The 19,918-nt window shown below is 40.2% G+C and overlaps 1 protein-coding gene across 1 annotated transcript in view; it reads right to left on the reverse strand.

Moving 5' to 3' along the window:
* The window catches only part of SEMA3D (semaphorin 3D), a 244,665-nt gene that overhangs the window by 14,843 nt on the left and 209,904 nt on the right, over positions 1-19,918 (reverse strand). Inside the window, exons 13-17 of the mRNA XM_004702630.2 lie at positions 19,106-19,194; positions 17,291-17,332; positions 14,173-14,330; positions 11,218-11,282; positions 1,987-2,126 (exon numbers count right to left, since the gene is read on the reverse strand). Of these exons, the coding sequence (XP_004702687.1) occupies positions 1,987-2,126; positions 11,218-11,282; positions 14,173-14,330; positions 17,291-17,332; positions 19,106-19,194 (494 nt within the window). The remainder of the gene's footprint in view (positions 1-1,986; positions 2,127-11,217; positions 11,283-14,172; positions 14,331-17,290; positions 17,333-19,105; positions 19,195-19,918) is intronic.

Here is a 19,918-nt window from a genome sequence, read left to right on the forward strand (position 1 = left end):
AACATTTTCTCTCCACTTAAACCCCCAACATTAGGTCCTCATTTTTCCCCTCCCTCCCCCTCCCCCCTCCCTCATGAGCCCTTGATAGTTTATAAATGGGTATTTTGTCATATCTTGCCCTGTCCAACGTCTCCCTTCACCCACTTTTCAGTTGTCTGTCCCCCAGGGAGGAGGTCACACACAGTTCCATGTAATCGGTTCCCTCTTTCCTACCCATTCTCCCTTTACCCTCCCTGTTTCGCCACTCACACCACTGGTCCTATAGGGCTCATCCATCCTGGAGTCCCTGTATTTTCAGTTCCTATCTGTACCAGTGTACCTCCTCTGGTCTAGCCTGACTTGCAAGATCGAATTCGAGTCATGGTAGTGGGAGCGGGGAGGAAACATTTAGGAACTAGAGGAAAGTTGTATTTCTCATCATTGTTACATCGCACCCTGACTGGCACATTATTTTGTTTTTGATAACTTCTATTTTCTATACTTTGTCTATTCCACGTTCTAATTGTTAAATGATGTTTGCAGCAGTCTCTGCTCATCTGAGTCACGTCTGATCAGCAAATGAAGCTCCCTAAAGCCTTACTCCATCTACATCTTTAAGATCAAATGTGAAGGTGCCGCTCTTCCCCCACCATATGCTGTGTTCCTGCCAGCCCGCGGGGCTCATCTTCTGGTACTTTATCCGACAAAGTGCTGCTGCTCTTCCTATGCACGCACTGGCCAATTTCTTTATAATCAGATGGCCATGTTCTTTTTCCTAGTCTGTCTTATCAGGACACTGTCCTGAAGTGACCTTGTGGGTATTTGAAATATTAGTGAAATGGATTCCGGCATCAAAACAGCAAGCAGGCCACCAGGGTAGTCAGTGAGCAAAACTAAGGGATGAGTGGCGATTCCTCTTCATGTGATAGGAGAAAGGGGGATAACTCTATTTTTTTCACTTAAGTATTATTCAGTTTATAGTTCAAATAGGAATTCATATTTGTCCAGGATATGTCTATATCTGTGTGTGCAGAAGGAGGGAAGATAATTTTTAAATCATTTTATTGGGGGCTCTGACAACTCTTGTTACAAACCATACATCAATTGTATCCAGCATATTCGTACATGTCTTCCATCGTCATTCTCTAGACATTTACTTTCCATTGAGCCCTTGGGATCAGCTCCTTCCTCACCACTCCCAACCCTCATGCCCCCTGAGAGATTGTAAATTGTCATTGTTTTCAAATCTCACACCGTCCACTGTCTCCCTTCCCTCTGGTTTCCGTTGCTCTTCCCCCTGGTTGTGTGTGTGTGCTGATGTGCCGTTCATTGCCGTCAGGCCCCACTCCCTCAACCACTCTCTCCCCTTCCCCCACCCTTCTGGTATCTCTATTCCCACTCCGGTTCCTGGGTTCCATGTGCTGTGAGTTTTATCTCTTACCTGTACCTATGCACATGCTCGCCTCTAGTCAGATTGGGAGGCGGCATTGAGGTCGTGATAGCGGGGGTGAGGAGGCCTCCAGGGAACAGAGGTATATTGTGTGAGCCATTAGTGCTCTACTGCACCCTGATGGATGCACCCATCCCTGCGACCCCTCTGTGGGGGATGTTCCATTGTCCATAGACGGGCTTTGGGTCTCCGCTCCAACCCCCCTCCATTCTCACCATTTTTTTTTTTTACTGTTGTTATTTTCTTTGTTATTAGTCAGAAAATCACTCCAAAAAACAGTGTCTGAGTAATAAACATTTGAAAATAAAAGTTACATGTTATTAAAATTTACTGCTACTACATGTATATTATTATTATATTTGTGTTTAGTTGTCTTTTCCTAAACTCAGAACCATCATTGACATGAGTTTTAACATAAACTGATACCTTCCTTTCAACAATCATGACAAGAGCACCATACAGTGCTAAGGAAGCAAAGAACATGTCTCCCAATCACATTTGATCTAAGCATCATGCATTTACTTCAAGGTGAGCATTCTCTGATGGCGACCACGTACCTCCTCTCTCTGCTCATCTCCAGACCGCTGGACATACCACTTAATAGATGCTTGTTGGGATTTAGGTATACATTCCAGAAAGGTTGAATTAAATTCAATACCAAAAATCACCTTTTCATCAGCAGTTTCATGACTAATGCCTGGAAAGCAAACATGGAATAGGAGATTAACCCTGACCTGATTTTAAAAGCAATAGGAAAATAGGCTGATTTAGAACAGATGCCTGGAGGGAAAGAATCATACACATTATTAAAGAGAAAGGAAACTCATGTTATAATATTGTAACCTAAGAGTCAAATATTATCTAATAGATTGTTTTTTAAAACTATTACTGCATAGCAATTTTAACTCTTTCATCAGTTGATTAAAAAAAAATCACAAGACCTAAGTGTGAACATTGAGTCTTCGCAGAGCCAGATGAACTTTTTGCATCTTTCCTTGTATATAAAATGTAACTAACTTCATAGATAGTTCTGGAATAGGAACTATCTTCACTTTCAAAGATAAATTCTACTGTGAACTGGCCCATAAAGCTTATTAATAATTTTAAGAAACTTTATTGCAAAGAGTAAGTACAGTAGTTCTCCCTGATGAAATTACATAATGATGATAATAAACCAAATGCCCCAATACTCAGTACATGGATATTATCTGTATTATCAACACCAACTTCTCATTTCATTCTGGAAGATACTCCAGCCCCACATGCATGGGCTATGAGATAGTTAATGGATGCCAAAGGAGCAATGTCTCAGACACCTTATTCTTGTAAATCAACTGCACCATCTGAAATACATTCCATTCAGACTAGCTGAAGGCTGGGTCCCATGTGTGATCTAAGATCTGTAGCTCAAATTTGATCAAATAAAAAATGACGGCTGCTCAGCCTGGCCCAAACATGCACTTTTTCATCATATATTCAGATGTCTCAATTCTGCAGATGGACCTACTTAGCATTTTAGGCATACACTAAAGAATAGGGCTTCAGGGACCTAAATGAATCCTAAACCAAAGCACGCAAAATTAGCAGCAAATGGTACGAATGCATTTACATCCTATAGGCTTCTCTTCAAGAAATGCCTGTTGAACTTGTGCTTTAGAAACAATGATTAAGTTAAGCATGCTGACACCATTATGGATCGTCATTGTAATCTTCAAAATGTGTAGATTCCATTTGAAGCCTGTAATCTATTCACTACATCTGCCAATGCAACAGGTTATATCTTAGATTTCCTAGTCAATAAGTTCCCAATGCACACAAAGACCACTGATGCTGATCCTGAGAGGGAAAGAAAAGCTTCACTTCTTAATAAGCAAAGGAGTTCATGAACAAAAGCAAGGAGCCTTCAGGTTGATCACTCTGTGCCTGGGCAAGGGCCCAGGAGAAACTCAATTAGACTGATTCAACCACAGACTTGGCCTATTCAGTAGACAATGAGTTAAATCACCTAGATGACTAAACTGTGAGTTCATTATATAAAAATCCTTTGTTATCCATAAAAGATAACGGTCCTATGACAAAAAGTTAACACTTTATCAGTTTGCAGAGTAACACCTAGAATGTATTGTTGTGTCTAACTATGCTAGTTTCATTTCAGAATTTCTATTTTCAAATTTAGGAATATGCATATGTTTATATAAACATTTATATAGTATTATATTATTATCTAACTTTGAAAAGTACAAGAGATTCATTTAATAGTATTATAAAATAGCAGAAGTAAAATAATCCTGAAGAGAATATTTTAGTCTTCATATTACTATTTAGATTATTTTTCACAGTGATTTCATAAACATATGACAAATCATTAAAGACCAAGATTAACATTGCTAACTACAGCTTATCTACATGCATTATTTTTCATAACTTTAAAAGTCATAGCACTTAAAAAATAGAGCAACCAGAAAAGTAAAATAGGAGGGAAGAAAATAAATATGCTTCTGCAAATTATTGAAGACTTGGTTAACTGGTAAGGTCCAACACACAATTATGTCAGATTACACACAAGCCCTCACCTATATTCTGTAGTAAGAATTAATGTTTAAATCTTCACCCTTCTGTCCATTGTGAATTGAAACTACTCTACTGTAATGACTATGGACAATTTTAGGTTGTAAATAAGCTTCATAAGCTTTACTTGAAGCCTCACAATTGATAACCTGCCTCTAGTTTCTCCATTCTCAATCACAACTCTACAGATGTCATTATCTGTATTTTATGTGATATCTCTACACACTTACATAGAAATATGAACTGGATCCTTATAAACTATGGGGTAAGTATAAATTCCACAAAATAACTCAGGACCGTCACAAATCTAACACCATCATGTTAGGATTTTCTGTTTATACTTAATGTAATTTCATCCACTGTGTACAATTTGACATCTTCCTTACGGCTCAGCTCAAATGCTCTTCATCTGAGTATCTCTCCCTTCAACAGTCCACTAAGAACATGTTAGTGTGTGTCTGCTGTGCTGGCCTCGCTTTAGGTTTTCAGGAAAGAGTGGTGGTCACTACTGGCAAAGTTACTGGCCTCGTGACATGTGGATTTCAGTGATAGAGCCAAAGTCAGACTAGTTAATATCGGATCATGATATGTACTACAAACATATAAAGACAGATGAAGAAAAACTGTGCAAAAGGGAGAAAAGAGAAGACATTTCAGATACGGCTGTTCGGGAAGGCTGCTTTAAGGATTTCAGTACAGAATCACAGGATGTGAAGCAGCAGCTCCCGAGCTATCCAGAGAGAAGAGGTCTTCAGGTGTGGAGGCGAGCGCGTGTACACATACGTGCTGTAGGGACCAAATGGGTGCTTTTGAAAAAAACATGGAAGCAAGCCAGTGAGTGAACTTTGCAGCAGGAGTGTGAGGAAAATCCAGAGCCTACTGGGGCCCTGGTCAAGTAGGGTGCTGCAAGCCACGACAGGCTGAAGCTTGTTGCATCGTTATGTAAGAAGCTACAGGGAGATTTTGATAAGGAAATCCTGATCGAATTTATATTTTTGAACAGAGTACGTTGCCCACAAGTGAGAAACAGACTGAAGGGGAGTAATGGGCATGGAGACCAGATGAGAGGCTATTAAAGAGGCGCGGTGGCCTGAGATAGGCTGTCACCTGCAGGGGTGGGGAGAAGCAGGAGAGTTGTAACCCTAGAGTTTAACATATGAAGAGATTAAACATAGGTGATAAACTCAGCACAAGGGTAAAAGGTGACTCCTATCTTGGCCTAAGTAAGTAGGTGACTGATGCTATTCATTCATGTGGCCAAGTCAGCAGAACAAAAAGATTTGTTTCTCAAGACATATATTTGGGAAACTGATTAAGCCATTAGGATCAGATCACAGAACATTTAGTAGATATGCAAGTGTTATAGACTGAATGTGTCCCCCCCAAAATATGTGTTGCAAATCCTAATTTTTATGCCTCTGGTTTCAATCCCTCTTGGAAATGTGGTCTTTGTTATGCTAATGAGGAGAGATTAGTGTAAAGAATGTTTGGAACCAATCTCTTTTGAGATATAAAAGACATTAAGCCAGCAGGCCAGAGAAAGAGATGGAGGAAGACAGACGCTAAACTAAGGAAGATCTTCCAGGAGCAGAGCTGAGACCAGCGTCTCCCCTCAGAGTCCACAGAAGGAGGAGGTTTTCTCTGCGAGCTGACATCCTGAGTTTGGACTTCTATCCTCCTGAACAGCGAGAACATAATTCCTGTTGGTTAAACTCCTCCATGTATCTTATTTTTGTTAGCGATGCACTCAGTGGTAGAAGTCAGCTGGTTCACACCTAATTTTTTTTGAGCTCTTGTTAAATGGCACTTATGCTTCAGGTGGGTGGCTGATGAAAGCACAAACTTACATCCCTTACACTTTTTTGACCTTCAACTGTGCAAGGGCATATTCTAAGCACCCATAGTAAAGCTCATTCCATCCATAGGTATAAAAATTTCAGATGGAACTATGCTTGTGATGTTTATTTTTTCATTTCATAAAACTGATTATACTTTTAAAGAAGTACTCCATTTTCATGTCCTTCCATTTGCTACCGCAGTAAACAAACCTACAGCAAACAGAGGAAACATGTCCAATAATCACAGGAGGACAAGCTGTCATGCGTTCCAGCTTTGAGTTACTGTATATCCCAGATTCCCATGAGATACTGAGTGAATTATGCAATTTCTGAACATTTTCAAAGAATGAAAAATATTGTCAAAACAATTACTGTAAGTTCAGCAGAAGCGGAAAAGGGTTTTTCAAAGATGAACATAATATGTTCAGAGAAGGGAAGTCACCTGTTTCTAATGAATCAAACACAATGACTATTGTCTAATTGGCGTACCTCTAAAAGGAATGGGATCCCACTCCTACAATGAGAAAGGGTTAAGGATAAATCACAGAGCTGATGATGCTCAGATAAAAGCAAAAAACATTGCAAGCCACACCAGTCCAGAGGCATCAGCGAAATCCCATGTGGGAACTTTGTTAGGTAGCTTGGCATAGGGCCTAGGTTGCCCATAGTGCATGCTCAGAGGTTCCAGCTTCTGGCCAGGAAGGGGCGGCACACCTAGGTAGCATTACACATGGACTGGCCCATCTGGGCCAGGTGAACTCAATTCAGCCCATGAGGTCGACCAGGATGGTCCGTCAACCATGCCTCCCAGCGGAGGAATTGAAAAGGCAGGATCCTGGAGCCACCTTGTGACTTTGTCTCTCCAGCAGCTTCCGGGCAGGCGGTACGGGGTGAGGGGCCCTGAGGGTTCCTGTGTACCCCTGAAACTGCTTCTCACTTTTGTAAAACTCACTGGGATCACAATCTAGGCTTCGGAGTGAATTCTTTCTCGCGTGAAGCGAAGGACCGCGGTGTATCTCTCCCACGAGAGATTGAACAACTTCACTGGGTGACTGGACTGTACCTCAGCGTGAGGAGTTAAGTCGAAGATAACGGTGTCTGAGGAAGCAGGCGGCTGTGCAGGACTGGCGAACTGTTGCTAGGCAGAGAAAAAGATCTTACTACACCAATGCCCTTGTTAGAGGAAGATCTTTGTTATGCTGGCAAACCTGTGCCAGCCATCCTGCTTTATTTTGTTCGTGGTTATTCGTCACTGTGCTGGTCATCACCCTCATGAAGTTGTGTTATGTTTTTCTGGTTTTTGGGTAAATGAAACCCAGATTGATGAACCTTTAGGAGCAGGAAGTAGAATAAGGTGGGGGTGGGTGGGGAGTGGAGGGTAAAAGGAAGACAAGGTCAAGGAGTCCAGGAAGAAAAAGTATGTTTGGAAACTCATTGTGGAAGCAATTGGATCATTCTGATTGATGTGATTGAACTATGGAATGATATATGTATTAGCTCCCAGTTAATATTAATTTTCAAAAAAGAAACAATATAGAAATACCTTAAACAACACTCATTTGGGGGGGGGGTGTCAGTTATTATGTATTAATATTTTAAAGTTCTTATAGCCTCATTTTGTGTACTTATTCTAGTATTTTTTATTTAAGTGTATGAAATAATAAACTACCTTTTGCATATGTGTTTTTGTTTTTAATCCTTAAAATGGTCACTAGGGCAGCAAACCGGTTGTTCAATTATTTGAATTTCCCCACTGGTTTCACTACCCAATTAAAGACAAGCATCATACAATTCAGACACATAGGGAAGTGTGTTTAAAGAGCATCTGATGGTATTGAAGTGGATGAATTTAGAGAGAAGGCAGTGCAGAAAAGGAAAGTTAAAGACTCTGACAAGGAGCAGCCTGAGGGACCAGCGAGAATCCAGAACAATGTGGGGTCAGTGAAGCGGAGGCACACGGGGACACCAAACTGCTGACAACCAAGACCTTGCTGATTTTTGTGGTGTAAATACTCCCCCCATAGCTGATTTCAAGCCTTTCCCAAAATTCCTGAAAAATTAACAGTCATCTGGCATAGGGCCATATGAGCTGCATACAAAACAAATGAAAAAACTGATTTAGGGAGGATGGAGTTAGAGATTAAGTATAAATGAGAACTGGAAATTGACTGTTGGGTCAATTTGCTCAGCAGAAAATTGCTGCCGTCCCTGCGAAGAATGGCTTCAGTAGAATGATTGTTACATACAGACTTTGAGCAATGCATTCCAGCAAGAACAAGAGATGGTGAAACAGAGACAATAATTGTGAGTGCCTTAGGCACATCTGTGTTTTATATCACTTTCTTCATAACATTTATCATTATCTGACATAGCATATACTGTACTGTTTTTATGTTTATTGCCTGCCCCAGCCCTAAGACACACTTAAAAATAAGCTCCATGAAAGGACAGACAGTTTTTGTTTTTATTCATCCTTGTACCTAAATACCTCTAGCAATCTCTATTGAAGCTCAGAGGCACAGGTTCTGAATGACGGTCCCTACGTAGCACACTGTGCTGACGCCGAGAGTGGGCATGAAGCTGAGCCATCTGCTCATTAGAACAGCAAGGCATACTGGACCAGGGGTGATGGTTCAGAAGAATGAAATCATGAATTTAAGAGAATTATTTTGTTTTGTCTTTCAATTAAGAGAACACTGAAGGGCCACCAATTATAGACTGTAAATTTAGGATGTTTCTTCTCATCAGGGGTAGCTTAATTCTCACTGCCATCAAAAGTGGATCCCAACTCCTAGCAACCCAGTGGGACAGGGGAGGAAGCGTGCTTTTGATGAAGCGTGCATGCGTGTGTGTGTGTGTGTGTGTGTGTGTGTGTGTGTGTGTTATTTTCCATTTAAAGGCCCCGCTTGGTGAGGAACAGTAACTGTATAGCTTTAGAAAAATGCACGCATTTGGACATTGCTTTCTCTTCCCAGATTCACGCCCTGGCTTCCTCTCTACCTGCCACTCTGCTCCTCCATGCTTGGCTCGGTGCTCTTCCATCCTAGGAAAGTTTCTCTGAGCAATACAGCGTTTGGTAATCTTTCTTTTCCTAAAGTCCCAAATCACTAATTGTGTCTCCTGACAGCTCCCCAAAGAAATAGTAAGCTCTCTGAGGGATTTCTTTGTCTCATGGTATACAAGGACAATTATATACACATGGAAGTCATGTAATCAACATTTCCGGATCAAATAAATACATGAATAAAAAATGATGTGCAAGTAACCTAAAGTTTCTTTCTAACAATTGGCTATACTTTTATCAGGCCTTTCTGAGTCTCTGAGCGTATTTTAAGTGCCAAAATATCTTAGGCTAGCCTCTGCTGTAGCACAATGTCAAACTTCATAAGGATGCTCTAGTCTAAAGGAGCCACAAAGTCACCAAAAAATACCCATCACAGGCTTCTGACTCGGGGCAGAATGTGGTCCTCTGTCTGAAGTGTTTTGAGATTACTTACAAGGGGGTCACTCTGAACTAAAGGTGTAACTTTGGCAGAAGCGGGGAGTGGGACATTAGACTGCACCACCCCTGACTGCAGGAACAGCAAGGGTGACTTGGAGGATGCTCGCCTTTCAGACAGGAATGCTGAAGACTAAAGGGGTGTATGTCTTGTGAGGTAAGCGGGACCAGACTATGTCACCCCCAAAACAATGGGGACTGGACTGATGGTTGATAATTTGTCCTCCTCTCTATTTAAGGAGGGATATTTATCTGTTCTGTGTCAGGATCTCTGTTAGACTTCCGATGATATGATACACACACACACACACACACAAGGTAGGCAGGATAGGCAATCTTATGGAGATAGCAACTGGACTGATGGCTCCTGGGGGGCATCAGAGGGAAGTGAGTAGGGAACCAACAATGAAGGGTACAGGGAAATAGTAAGGCTTCCAAAATTGATGGCAAGGAGTGTGTAGCTTGTCTGGGAACTACTGAGAGAAGAACTATGGGTAAGCATGATAGGGCAGGAGGCAAAAAAAGAGGAAAGAAGAAAAAATATGTAGATAGATTTACATGTGTGCATGTATATATATGCAAATATGTGAATATACAATAAGGAAGCAGATGAACTTTGTGCCTCTACTTAATCTTATCTCAGTACAATAACGGTCTGTTCTAATAATTTGGCACTGTTTGATACTCACATTCCTGACACGATCGCTGAAGACAAAATGGGTGCATAACCAAATGTGGTGAAGAAAGCTGATGGTGCCCAGCTATTAAAAAACATAGCATCTGGGGTTTTAAAGGCTTGTAGTTAAACAAGCGGCCATCTAGAAGGGAAGCAACAAAGTGCACATGGCAGATGTACACCAGCGCATGTGATCACAAGGTGTTGACAGGATCAGGTATCAGAAGTTCAAAAACAAGCAAACACATTGATGTGGCGGGGCGAGGATGTAGTGGAGACCCAATGTCCACCTGTAAGATAATTGGGCAGTCCCTCTCAGAAGGGCCACACAGAAGGGATGATGAATCCAGAGTGCCTTATAGCACTGATGAACACATAACTATCCTCTAGTTCTTTAAAATTTCCTCCTCTTACTATTACGGTCTTGATTTGTTTTACCTCATTAATCATGTTAGATTTGCATATGTTCATTTGTATATTTAAGATCGTTTGGTACATGAAAGTCAAGAGAGATGACCCTTCAGAAATAGTAGCAGGAGTAACAGTTCTCTGAAGGTATGGGAAGAGAGGGTGGGGAGGCGGGAATGGGGAGCTAATAGCATTGATGACTGCATAAACCCACGGGATAGGATCCAACACAAGAATTGTATGTGATTTGGTATATTGGATTGTGTAAGATATTGCAAAACAACACAAAAACCCACTATTATAGAAAAAAACCCCAAAAGAATAAGGGTTCCTGGGAGGCGGTGGGGCGCAGGCGGAGAATGGTGGAGGAGGGAGGAGATAAAGGGGAGCTGATCTCAAGGAGTTCCAGAAGAAAGAGAATATTTTGAAACTGACTGTGGTCGCAATTGTACAACACTGCTTGATGTGATGGAACTATGGAATGCTATGATATGTGTAAGAGTTCCCGGTAAAATGATTGTAAACAACAAATACAAAAAGATAGGCCAAGAATTTAAAAGACATATGAAACACACATGAATATAACAAAGAATCAATCACTTAAAGATCAAGACCTGGAGTGGATTTATAATCTTTTGTTCCTTTCCAGAATACGAGCATCACACAAATTGAGATTTTCCTCTTTAAGAGTGTGAGTCTCTCATTTCCCCGCAAAGATGTTGCAAGTCATTTAAGAGGACACACACAGACTAGGTTTACACGTGGCAAAGAAAGAAGAGCATATTCAACCAAGACTTACTGTCTTCCATGTCCCAGCACTGGGTGATTGGGTCCCCGTACTTCACGTCTTGCCGTCTAGCTCGCCTACAGAAAGGGGAAAGCATGGCCCTGTAATTCAGAACACTGGTGTGCAACCCTAATCCCAGTGACCCATGCAACACTGCTCTTGTGTTACTGATCACCCTAAACACAAATCCCTGCTCCCATTCAACCCCACGTGAATTCACATCGGAGTAGGAGTAGCGTCCTCATAGAACAAATCAGGATATGGGGCATGTTTTGGTAATAAGATGACCTGACTTTTATTTAAAAGCTTTCCTCCTTTCTGACTTTAGACAAGGGAATCAAATGATTCAACAGAACAGGTTGAATATAAATATAATTTATATTTACTTTACACCAAATGAGGAGGGCCACCCCTCCTCCTCTTTCCAGTGACTTATCACAAAGTAATAAGATGTAAAAGAATTTTCAGTTAACAGGAAAGAAAGTACACACACAGGTAAAACTCCTCATATGAATATTCATTATTGCAGATTTGATTAAGTGGCACGTTAATGTCTCTTGAAATAGAACTACAAGTTTTCTATAAATGGTCTCATGTTGTTTCTATGTGTGGATATATGCATACATTGCTTTTCCATGTAGTTTAGTAAGGATAATAGTAAATAATGATTTTTTTGGCATCATTTCAAATATTTTCCTTAAGAGAAAGTTGTAATTACTGAATAAAGAGTGAAAAAACATGTTCACCTTCATTTTAAAATCTTAACATTCTTACAGTGCATTGTCATTTGCCTGGCCTATTTTATGTTGCCATCACAGAGAGCAGAGAAGGTCAGACAGCCTTTGCGAGGTTGTTCCTTAAGGGTTAAGGGTAATGCTGGCTGGATGACAGCCTGGTACAAGACTGATCCATCTCTCGTATCTTTCACCTCACATGGACATTGCTGCGAGGGAAGGCAAAGAATCACAGTGGCATGTCTGTGAGATCACAGATAGAGTCACGGGAAATATAACAAGAAAAAAAATTATGATGGTAAAAGGCACGTAAGGTCAAGAATGTTTTTAAATTTGGGCTTCTTAAGGAACATGGTCAATTCATCAAACTGAAGGTTGATTACCAACTAATGAGCATTCCTGTTTTTCAGCTTCTCGTAAAGGATACCGCCAAAGACTTACTCCGATAGATTCTTCCACAAAAACCTTAACACAATGTTGGAGCCATTTTTCATTTTCAATCAAAAGTATAGGACTTACTGATTAATATTTACTTCAGAGAATTAAGGAAAAATAATATGCCTCCTAGTTTTATGCATTATTTTATGTTGTACTATCCATCGATCCCAAGATTTTTGAGTTTGACAACTTAGTAAATTACAAAAAAGAAAATGAAAACTGTGCATATGTGCATATATGATAGTGGAACTAACATATGCCTGACAGCTATCATATCTTATAGTAAAGACCTTCAGTTACAGAAAAAAAAAATGAAAAAGCATCCAAAAGCTGCTGATATTTTTCTTGAAAGAAAATGAGCCATTGATTCATATTTGAAAATATTGGTATTGTCCTTGAAATTTTTTTTTAAAGTATATCATAATATATTTGGCCAGTATCAATCATCCTGACAGACATTCAAGTTATCTTGGTACTTCAAACAGTGTGGCTATAAGCATTGTTTGACATAAAACTGTGATATTTTTGCAAATGTGTACATAAAAGAAATTCCTAGTTAGAAAGTGTTGGCTTAAAAGAGCAGTGTTTTTTAAGTGCACATTTAGCAATGAACTATAAACAGCCGGGCAACAGTTTGTTGTAGTTTAAGAACATTGGAGTGGCTGAATTTGCTTAAGTGAGAGTTATTAGCATGAAAACGAAATTGTACTGAGAATTGTTGGAATATTGTGTGACATAAAATATACCAAATGTTTACACAAACAAGAATTTAGAAATTATTTTCAAAACAGCAGGTATACATGTATACAAACAGCAGGTATCAATGTATGCGTGTTTAGAAATAAGGAGGAAGGAATAAAGGAATGGTGAAAGACTAGTAAACTAAAACTGAATTTTAGTGATATTTGATATACTCGAAGGAAAATAATAAACTATATCAGAATTCTTTAAACTTCCAGTTTTTTTTCAAAGCATTCCATTGTACCCTTACGGTGCCGTAAATTACTTAACATGACCTCTCCAGGTCATTCTAACAATCCTCCTTGAAAATTCACTTTTATAAAAAAGATGTAATATTTTGATTTTAGCATTTCTATAACATACTGTACTTTTATGTATTTATTCTTTAGTGTACACTACAAAGCAGGGGATTCATGTGAAATGATGGTATGGAAAGGAGGATTCATAGTATTCTGGGGAGAGAAATATACCCCCCCCCCAGTTCAAATATGTTTTACAGAGATTCCTAAGCGAGGACAAATGACCAGACCAAGACCAAACATCCCACTGAGGGCGATCATCAGCAGGAGGCCGTACGAGTGAACCAGGTATTGACAGTCATTCGGCTCATTATAACATGAAGAAAAAGACGAGGAAATCATCACAGAATCAGCATTTTGCAGCCCATTAAGCTATCACGGTCCCAGGCAGGACTACGGGGGCATATATTTATACTATTGCAGAATAGAAAAATGTAGAGGATTAGTTCTGTGACCCTCTAATCACCTCATCTTATTTGGCGTATGAGTCACCACCACGTAGCCCTGATTTTCATTAAGGGTAGAAAGGCCCTTTCCTGCGTTGGCTCTGGGATTCAAAATCTACTTTCAAAAACTTACTCTACCTGAAAGCAAAGCTTTCTACATGGCAGGCAGATGGCCAGAAAGAATTCAATAGAGGAGGCCTTGTGTTAAGGCTCTAAATGAAGTTCGGGTTCCCACTGCAATCCATTGCTTTCTGAAAACCAAGTGCTTCAAATGTAAGCTCTAGGACACTAGTCACTAGTAGTTGTTACCTTTTTGAGGTGAGTGCATATCGAGAGCATGCATTTCCATCCCAGGCACAGTAGGGGTCTCTGGCAAGGCAGCAGTCCGCACAAGCTTTCCCGTAAATGTCACATCTGTGCAGGGAGAGCTGAACCAACCCATCTCGGGACCCGATGTACAGTTGTTGCTGCAAACCAGCAAAACCAATGAATTAGCAGCATCTTTCAGAGGAGTCTTAAGAACTTCCCTTTCTTTATTACCACATCATAGGTCTAAATTTTTCTCCCCGGGTGTCCTGACTATTCTAAACATGTGTACAGAACAGAGAGCAAAATAAGTCAATTGCTGGCAGGCTGGTGGTATGAGGATGATGATACTGAACTGGATAACATTCTACAGAGAGAGAGTAACCTTGGCAGTAATTTAAGAAGGTCAAAAAGCAGCTGCTAGACAGAGGAATTAAGATGTCAAATTCTTTCTCAATAGTTGAAATATACTTTGGTAGACTATATCAAGCACAGATGCTATATGCAACACCGATGGCTTTTCTTCTCCGTGGCTCCTGACATGAGGGATGTCTATGGTCTTAACTAACCATTTCACCTGGTAATGAAATGTTGATACTTGGGAGAACTAATTTGATACGATTGCGAGGAAGTAGCAAACAGGCTTGAAGGATGCCATGTCTCAAGTGAAATCTTGCCATGGACTGAAAGATGCAGCAAAGAAAATTGCTTAAAAATTATGTCCTGAAATGGATGCACTGCTACCCTCGTGTATTTATCGAGTGAGAGTGAAACAGGTGACCAATCGAAGCTGATGCCTTTGCAGAAGCTCATGATCAGCCCCAGTGCACCATGGTCATCTCGAAATGGAAGAAAACATTTTAGAACAGGCTGTGGGCACGACTAATACAGATATACGCCAAAGAAATCTGACTTAGATCTCTACCATTCATTAGAAGTCTCAGCTAAGATTTCATCATTGCTAAATGCAATGAACACTCTTTAGTACTTATTCTATATCATCTATCTATAGAATTATGTTATTAACTATCCACTCTTCGAAATGCTCTTTATTCTTCATTGGTTTTTATCCTTGCCCGAAACATCTTCTCTTCTGATTATTGCTATTTGCATCAAATGTTGGGTTTCCTACTTTCCTATTCTCTTTTATTTAATCATGTTATTGTACAAATGTGAAGATTCAAAAGTGTCTTGGAAACAGCATATCCAAACTTCAGGAAACTGATTCCTTTCAATCTACTCTTCCTTCCCTATCTTGGTGAGAAACACCTTCACCCCCTGGGTCACCCAAGACAGAAGTGTGGGAGTGTCTTTGAATCTCTCTCTCCCATTCAATCTGTCACCATGTCTTTTCCATTCTCATGAGCACAGAACACTTAATCAGCCCTCCCCTCCTCCCCACTGCCACGGCCTTTGTTTAGGTCCTTATCATGTCTTTCCTGAATTAGTTGGAAGGGTCCTAACGACTTCCCCTGGCTTCAGGCTTGTTTTCCAGCAGCCACCACCTCCTCCCCCATGATCTAATCCATCTTCTAAATAGGCTCATGTTCTAAAAGGAAAATCTTATCGTAATATGCTGCTGCTTAAAAATCTTTAATGGTTTCTATTGCCCTCTAGAGAAAACTTAAACTTCTTCAAAGGACATCTAAGACTATGTACAGCATGCTTTCCTGATGCCTTTCGGCCCCCTTCTCCTTGAGCAAACACATTGCACACAAATGTATTAGAATACGCTCCGGTCTAGCACTGCTTACATCTTTGCACATGCTCTCTCCTTCTATTTGAGTGAGCATAAGCTTTCCACCCCATCATGCTTTGTTTTTTTTCCTGAATAATTCCAACACCTTTTTTGGGCTCGGCTTGGCTACTCATCTCAGAGAGGTGGTCTGACTTCCGCCCCTCTTTTAAGTTTCTTTCACTTTCCTGGTACATTGGCCATCCTTACTCTGCACTGCTAGTATGCTTCCTTGTCCCTCATTCCGCCATAATCTTGCAGTGGTCCTCCACCTTCCGAATGTGGCGACCTTTTCATAAGTTCCTCATGTGGTGGTGACCGCCCCCCCCAACCATAAGAGTATTTCCGTTGCTACTTCATAACTGTCATTTTGCTACTGCTATGAATCGGTTGTTTGACCCCCAAAGGGGTGGCGACCCACAGGTTGAGAACCGCTGATTACTCTAAGCACCCCTGCGTTCATTTCGGTGTACCCCAAACATAGCAATAATTGAAACAAAGAACTGAAGATGGCTCAAAAACAAAGGATGCACGGGTACAGCTGTTTGTTTGTGCATGTGTGTGGGTGAGGATTTTTAAACTATTTCAAGTGCCCTTCTGCGTAGGAAAAGTCCCAAAGAGGAAACCTGTGTAGATCTTTGTCCTGATCCTTGCTGTGTTCCATGAGCCAGAGTAGACTGACAACCGCGGCCAGCCTTAGTGTGACCATAAGAGCTTCTGAAAGCTCCAGGGTCCACATTGAAATGGCCATGTGTCTCTGAATCTCTTTCATTGGTTGCTATTTGCAGTGTCACTCTAGGTAACATGAAACGGTATTTCTTATTATCATTATTATACTTAGTTACCGTTTGCTGAAAACGTATAATGTGACAGATCTCTGCTGAGAGCTTTGCCTATTTAAACTCAAACACTCTTAAAGGCATAATTATTTTATTTATTTTAATGTGTTTTTTTTTCACTATTGAGGAAATTGATTCTGGTCACTGGACATTAAGTAATGGCACCAAGGTTGGCATAGGGGTGTTTGCCACCTCGGTTCATATGTTAACAAAGCAAAATGCACTTTTAATGACTAGGATCATATTCTACATAGATTTATATGGCTTTGACCACCAACAACAAAAAAAGCATTTTCACAAAACTAGGAAGCTGCAATTTCAAGAGCCAAGCAAGAACAAAAATGATTCAATTCATGTACTTTGGTTCCATAACTGCTTAAAAAATCTGAACAATGGTTCAGCCAATGAAAATCTAACAAGTACTCTAAAGTGTTTTATATAATTTATAGTTCAACTTACATTTTTAACAGATTTTTCCTAAAAATAACTTGGGTTCAAGAAATTGATTATTTCTGCAGTTAATTTTTACACAAAAATTCAAAATTACCTGCTTCAGAGATAACTCCATATTCAAGATGACAGAGGAGCGCTGCAAATACAAGCAAAATGTCAATGACCACAGTCATTAAGTTTTACATTAGCAATGTCTGTTTATCTTGCATTGAGGCTCACTGGAATAAATCTCAAGACTCAATAAGATAGGGAGAAAGAGCCTTACTGTTTTCTATTTTCTTCCAATCCACAGTGATTCTACCTTAATAGTTATGACCACATGGTTATTTTAAATATCTTATTCAAGAAAAATTAACTAAGTGTATAAGGAAAGACTGAAAGGGAAACTTTCCCCAGTTGCCCACGAGATTTCTTCTTTTAAATCTGCTTAACTGCTTCCATATAATTCAAACTAGTGTTGACAAGAACATCTCCATAATTATTTATTGCCTCTTTCTGCTCTTACTTAGCTCAGTGGCTCAAAATCGGGTTCAAGTAGCTGCGTTCTGAAAAGTTATAGTGCTCCTTGTGGAAGACCATGTTCCTTATGGGACTGTACAAGAGAGGGAAGCACACGATATGAACTAGAGCAATTTTATCTGTAAAAAAAAGTGGATCTGTGTGTGAATGCAATATAAAATCAGAAACATAGCTTCCAAACTAAAAAAATAGAGAGAGAAAAGAAAAAGCAGTGTTCTTAATAACTTGTATGTATATGTACTTATCTATCTATGGTTTGTTATTTATTTATGGACAGACAAATAGTAGCGTATGCTAAGATTAAAAAAAAACAAACAAAAAACATGGCCATAATTGAATCTTAACAGTGGAATCCAAACAATTCCTCTTGACCTCTGTCTAAAAACTACGAAGGAGAATCGAGTTTGCCTAGCTGTGTTGTAGAGGTCTTATTTTTGGCCTCTGGGTTCACATTTACATTTGACATAGTCCTTTCCCAGAGGAACCAAGCAAAATTTTGGTTTTTAGTAGATGCCAGATATCAGGCCTTGTTCTTGTTAACTCCTTGACCACTATTATCATCACAATGTAAACAGGACCCTGTGTAACCAGCAAGTCAATTACCTTAAGCCCTTAACAGTGAAGGGCTAGACCCTCCTTTAAGGCAAAGGGGTTTAAATGGAAACAGTCCATTTTCAAAATATGCTATCCCCCCAAAAGGTTACAAAAGACAGCATATTTTTAAATGTTCTTTGCTAAGAAATACATTTTTACTTCTCCTTTTATTGTCAGAAGTTCATTTTAATTTTTCATAGAGGAAAGGCAAAGAATAACATGATTTAAATTGGCTGTAAAAAGTTAAAGACATTCCTGAAACCTGAAAAGTTTTGTTTTTGATCTACTAATTTTTGGAGCAAGAGAGAGAGAGTGCTCATGGGGTGTATGGTGTGTGTGTGTGTGTGTGTGTGCCTCGCCCTGTAAGAACTTACCATAATGAAACTTTAATTTTTTAAAAATTCCCTTAGAGAAAGACAGGTATCCGTGATTTATCGTCACTTTGAGTTTTCTCAAAGTCAAATGGGGAAGCATTGAAACGTAGTTTATAAAGCAGAGGAGCATCCGGATAGTAAAGGAGACCTGGGTTTCCATCTAGCGTGGCGATTTGTCTGACGTCTTCTTGGAGAATGCAGTAACCAGGCGCAGCCCCAGGAGCTCCGGATTCCAGGCCTATTTGAGAGCCAGGGGAGTCTCCTCTCAGTGGCTTCTCTAACTTTTTATTTCTCCTCTTCTTCCCATTATTAGGGAGAATATAAATAAAGCAGCTCGTTTCCAAAAGTGCCCCAGCGAAAGCGTGGTGACGTATTAAAACAAGTCCATCCATCTCTTCTCCCACAACTCTGGGCTGTCTCACCTTGAATATCTGCAACTCCTCCAGCACGACCTCTTCCATATTCCACTTCTCCTTCGAAATGCTGACAACTTTCAAGACCGTCCCGATGTCTGAAAAACGCATAACTCGTCAGAGTGCTCTGCCTATTTCAGTATGGAAGTATATCGCTAACAATCTACATATGGCCCCCTTCACCTTTCGAGAAATCAAATTAAATAAAATATGCAAGAAGCAAAGCTCACGGTACATGACATTTTCCTTCCTAACTATTATAGATTTTAGTTAATAAGACGCATACTTACAAAAAGAAACTTTGAAGGTATACATGCAGACTGTATTCCACAAAATATGAGTATAGCCCTCTTATTTTTACATATTGGCTTGAATATATAAAAGGTAAGACACAATTCTGGCTGCTCGTCAATTCTGGCTACTGGCAACTCCGTGGACGAAGTAGCGCTTCACTGCAGGTTTCTGAGCCTGTCAGTCTCTCAGGGAGCTCAAAGTCGCAGGCTCCCCCAGAGCGGCTGGTGGATCTGAACCACTGATTACAGTTTGCCGTCCAGCAACTAACCCACCACACCACCCACAACTCCAAACTCACTGCCATCGAGTCAATTCTGACTCACAGTGACACCGGAGGTCAGGGCTGACCTGCTCCCACGGGTTTTCGAGACTGTAATTCTTTACCTGAGTAGAAACACCCCCACCCCCGCACCCCCACCCCCAGTCACTACAAGGTCAGCAGTTAGAAATCATTAGCCAATCAGAGGCAGAAAGACTGAGCTTTCGATGCCCATAAAGAATTACAGTCACTGGAAGTCACAGAGGCAG

This window comes from Echinops telfairi, unplaced genomic scaffold, assembly GCF_000313985.2.
Source record: "Echinops telfairi isolate 266 unplaced genomic scaffold, ASM31398v2 ScPeMD7_23;HRSCAF=83, whole genome shotgun sequence".
NCBI lineage: Eukaryota > Metazoa > Chordata > Mammalia > Afrosoricida > Tenrecidae > Echinops > Echinops telfairi.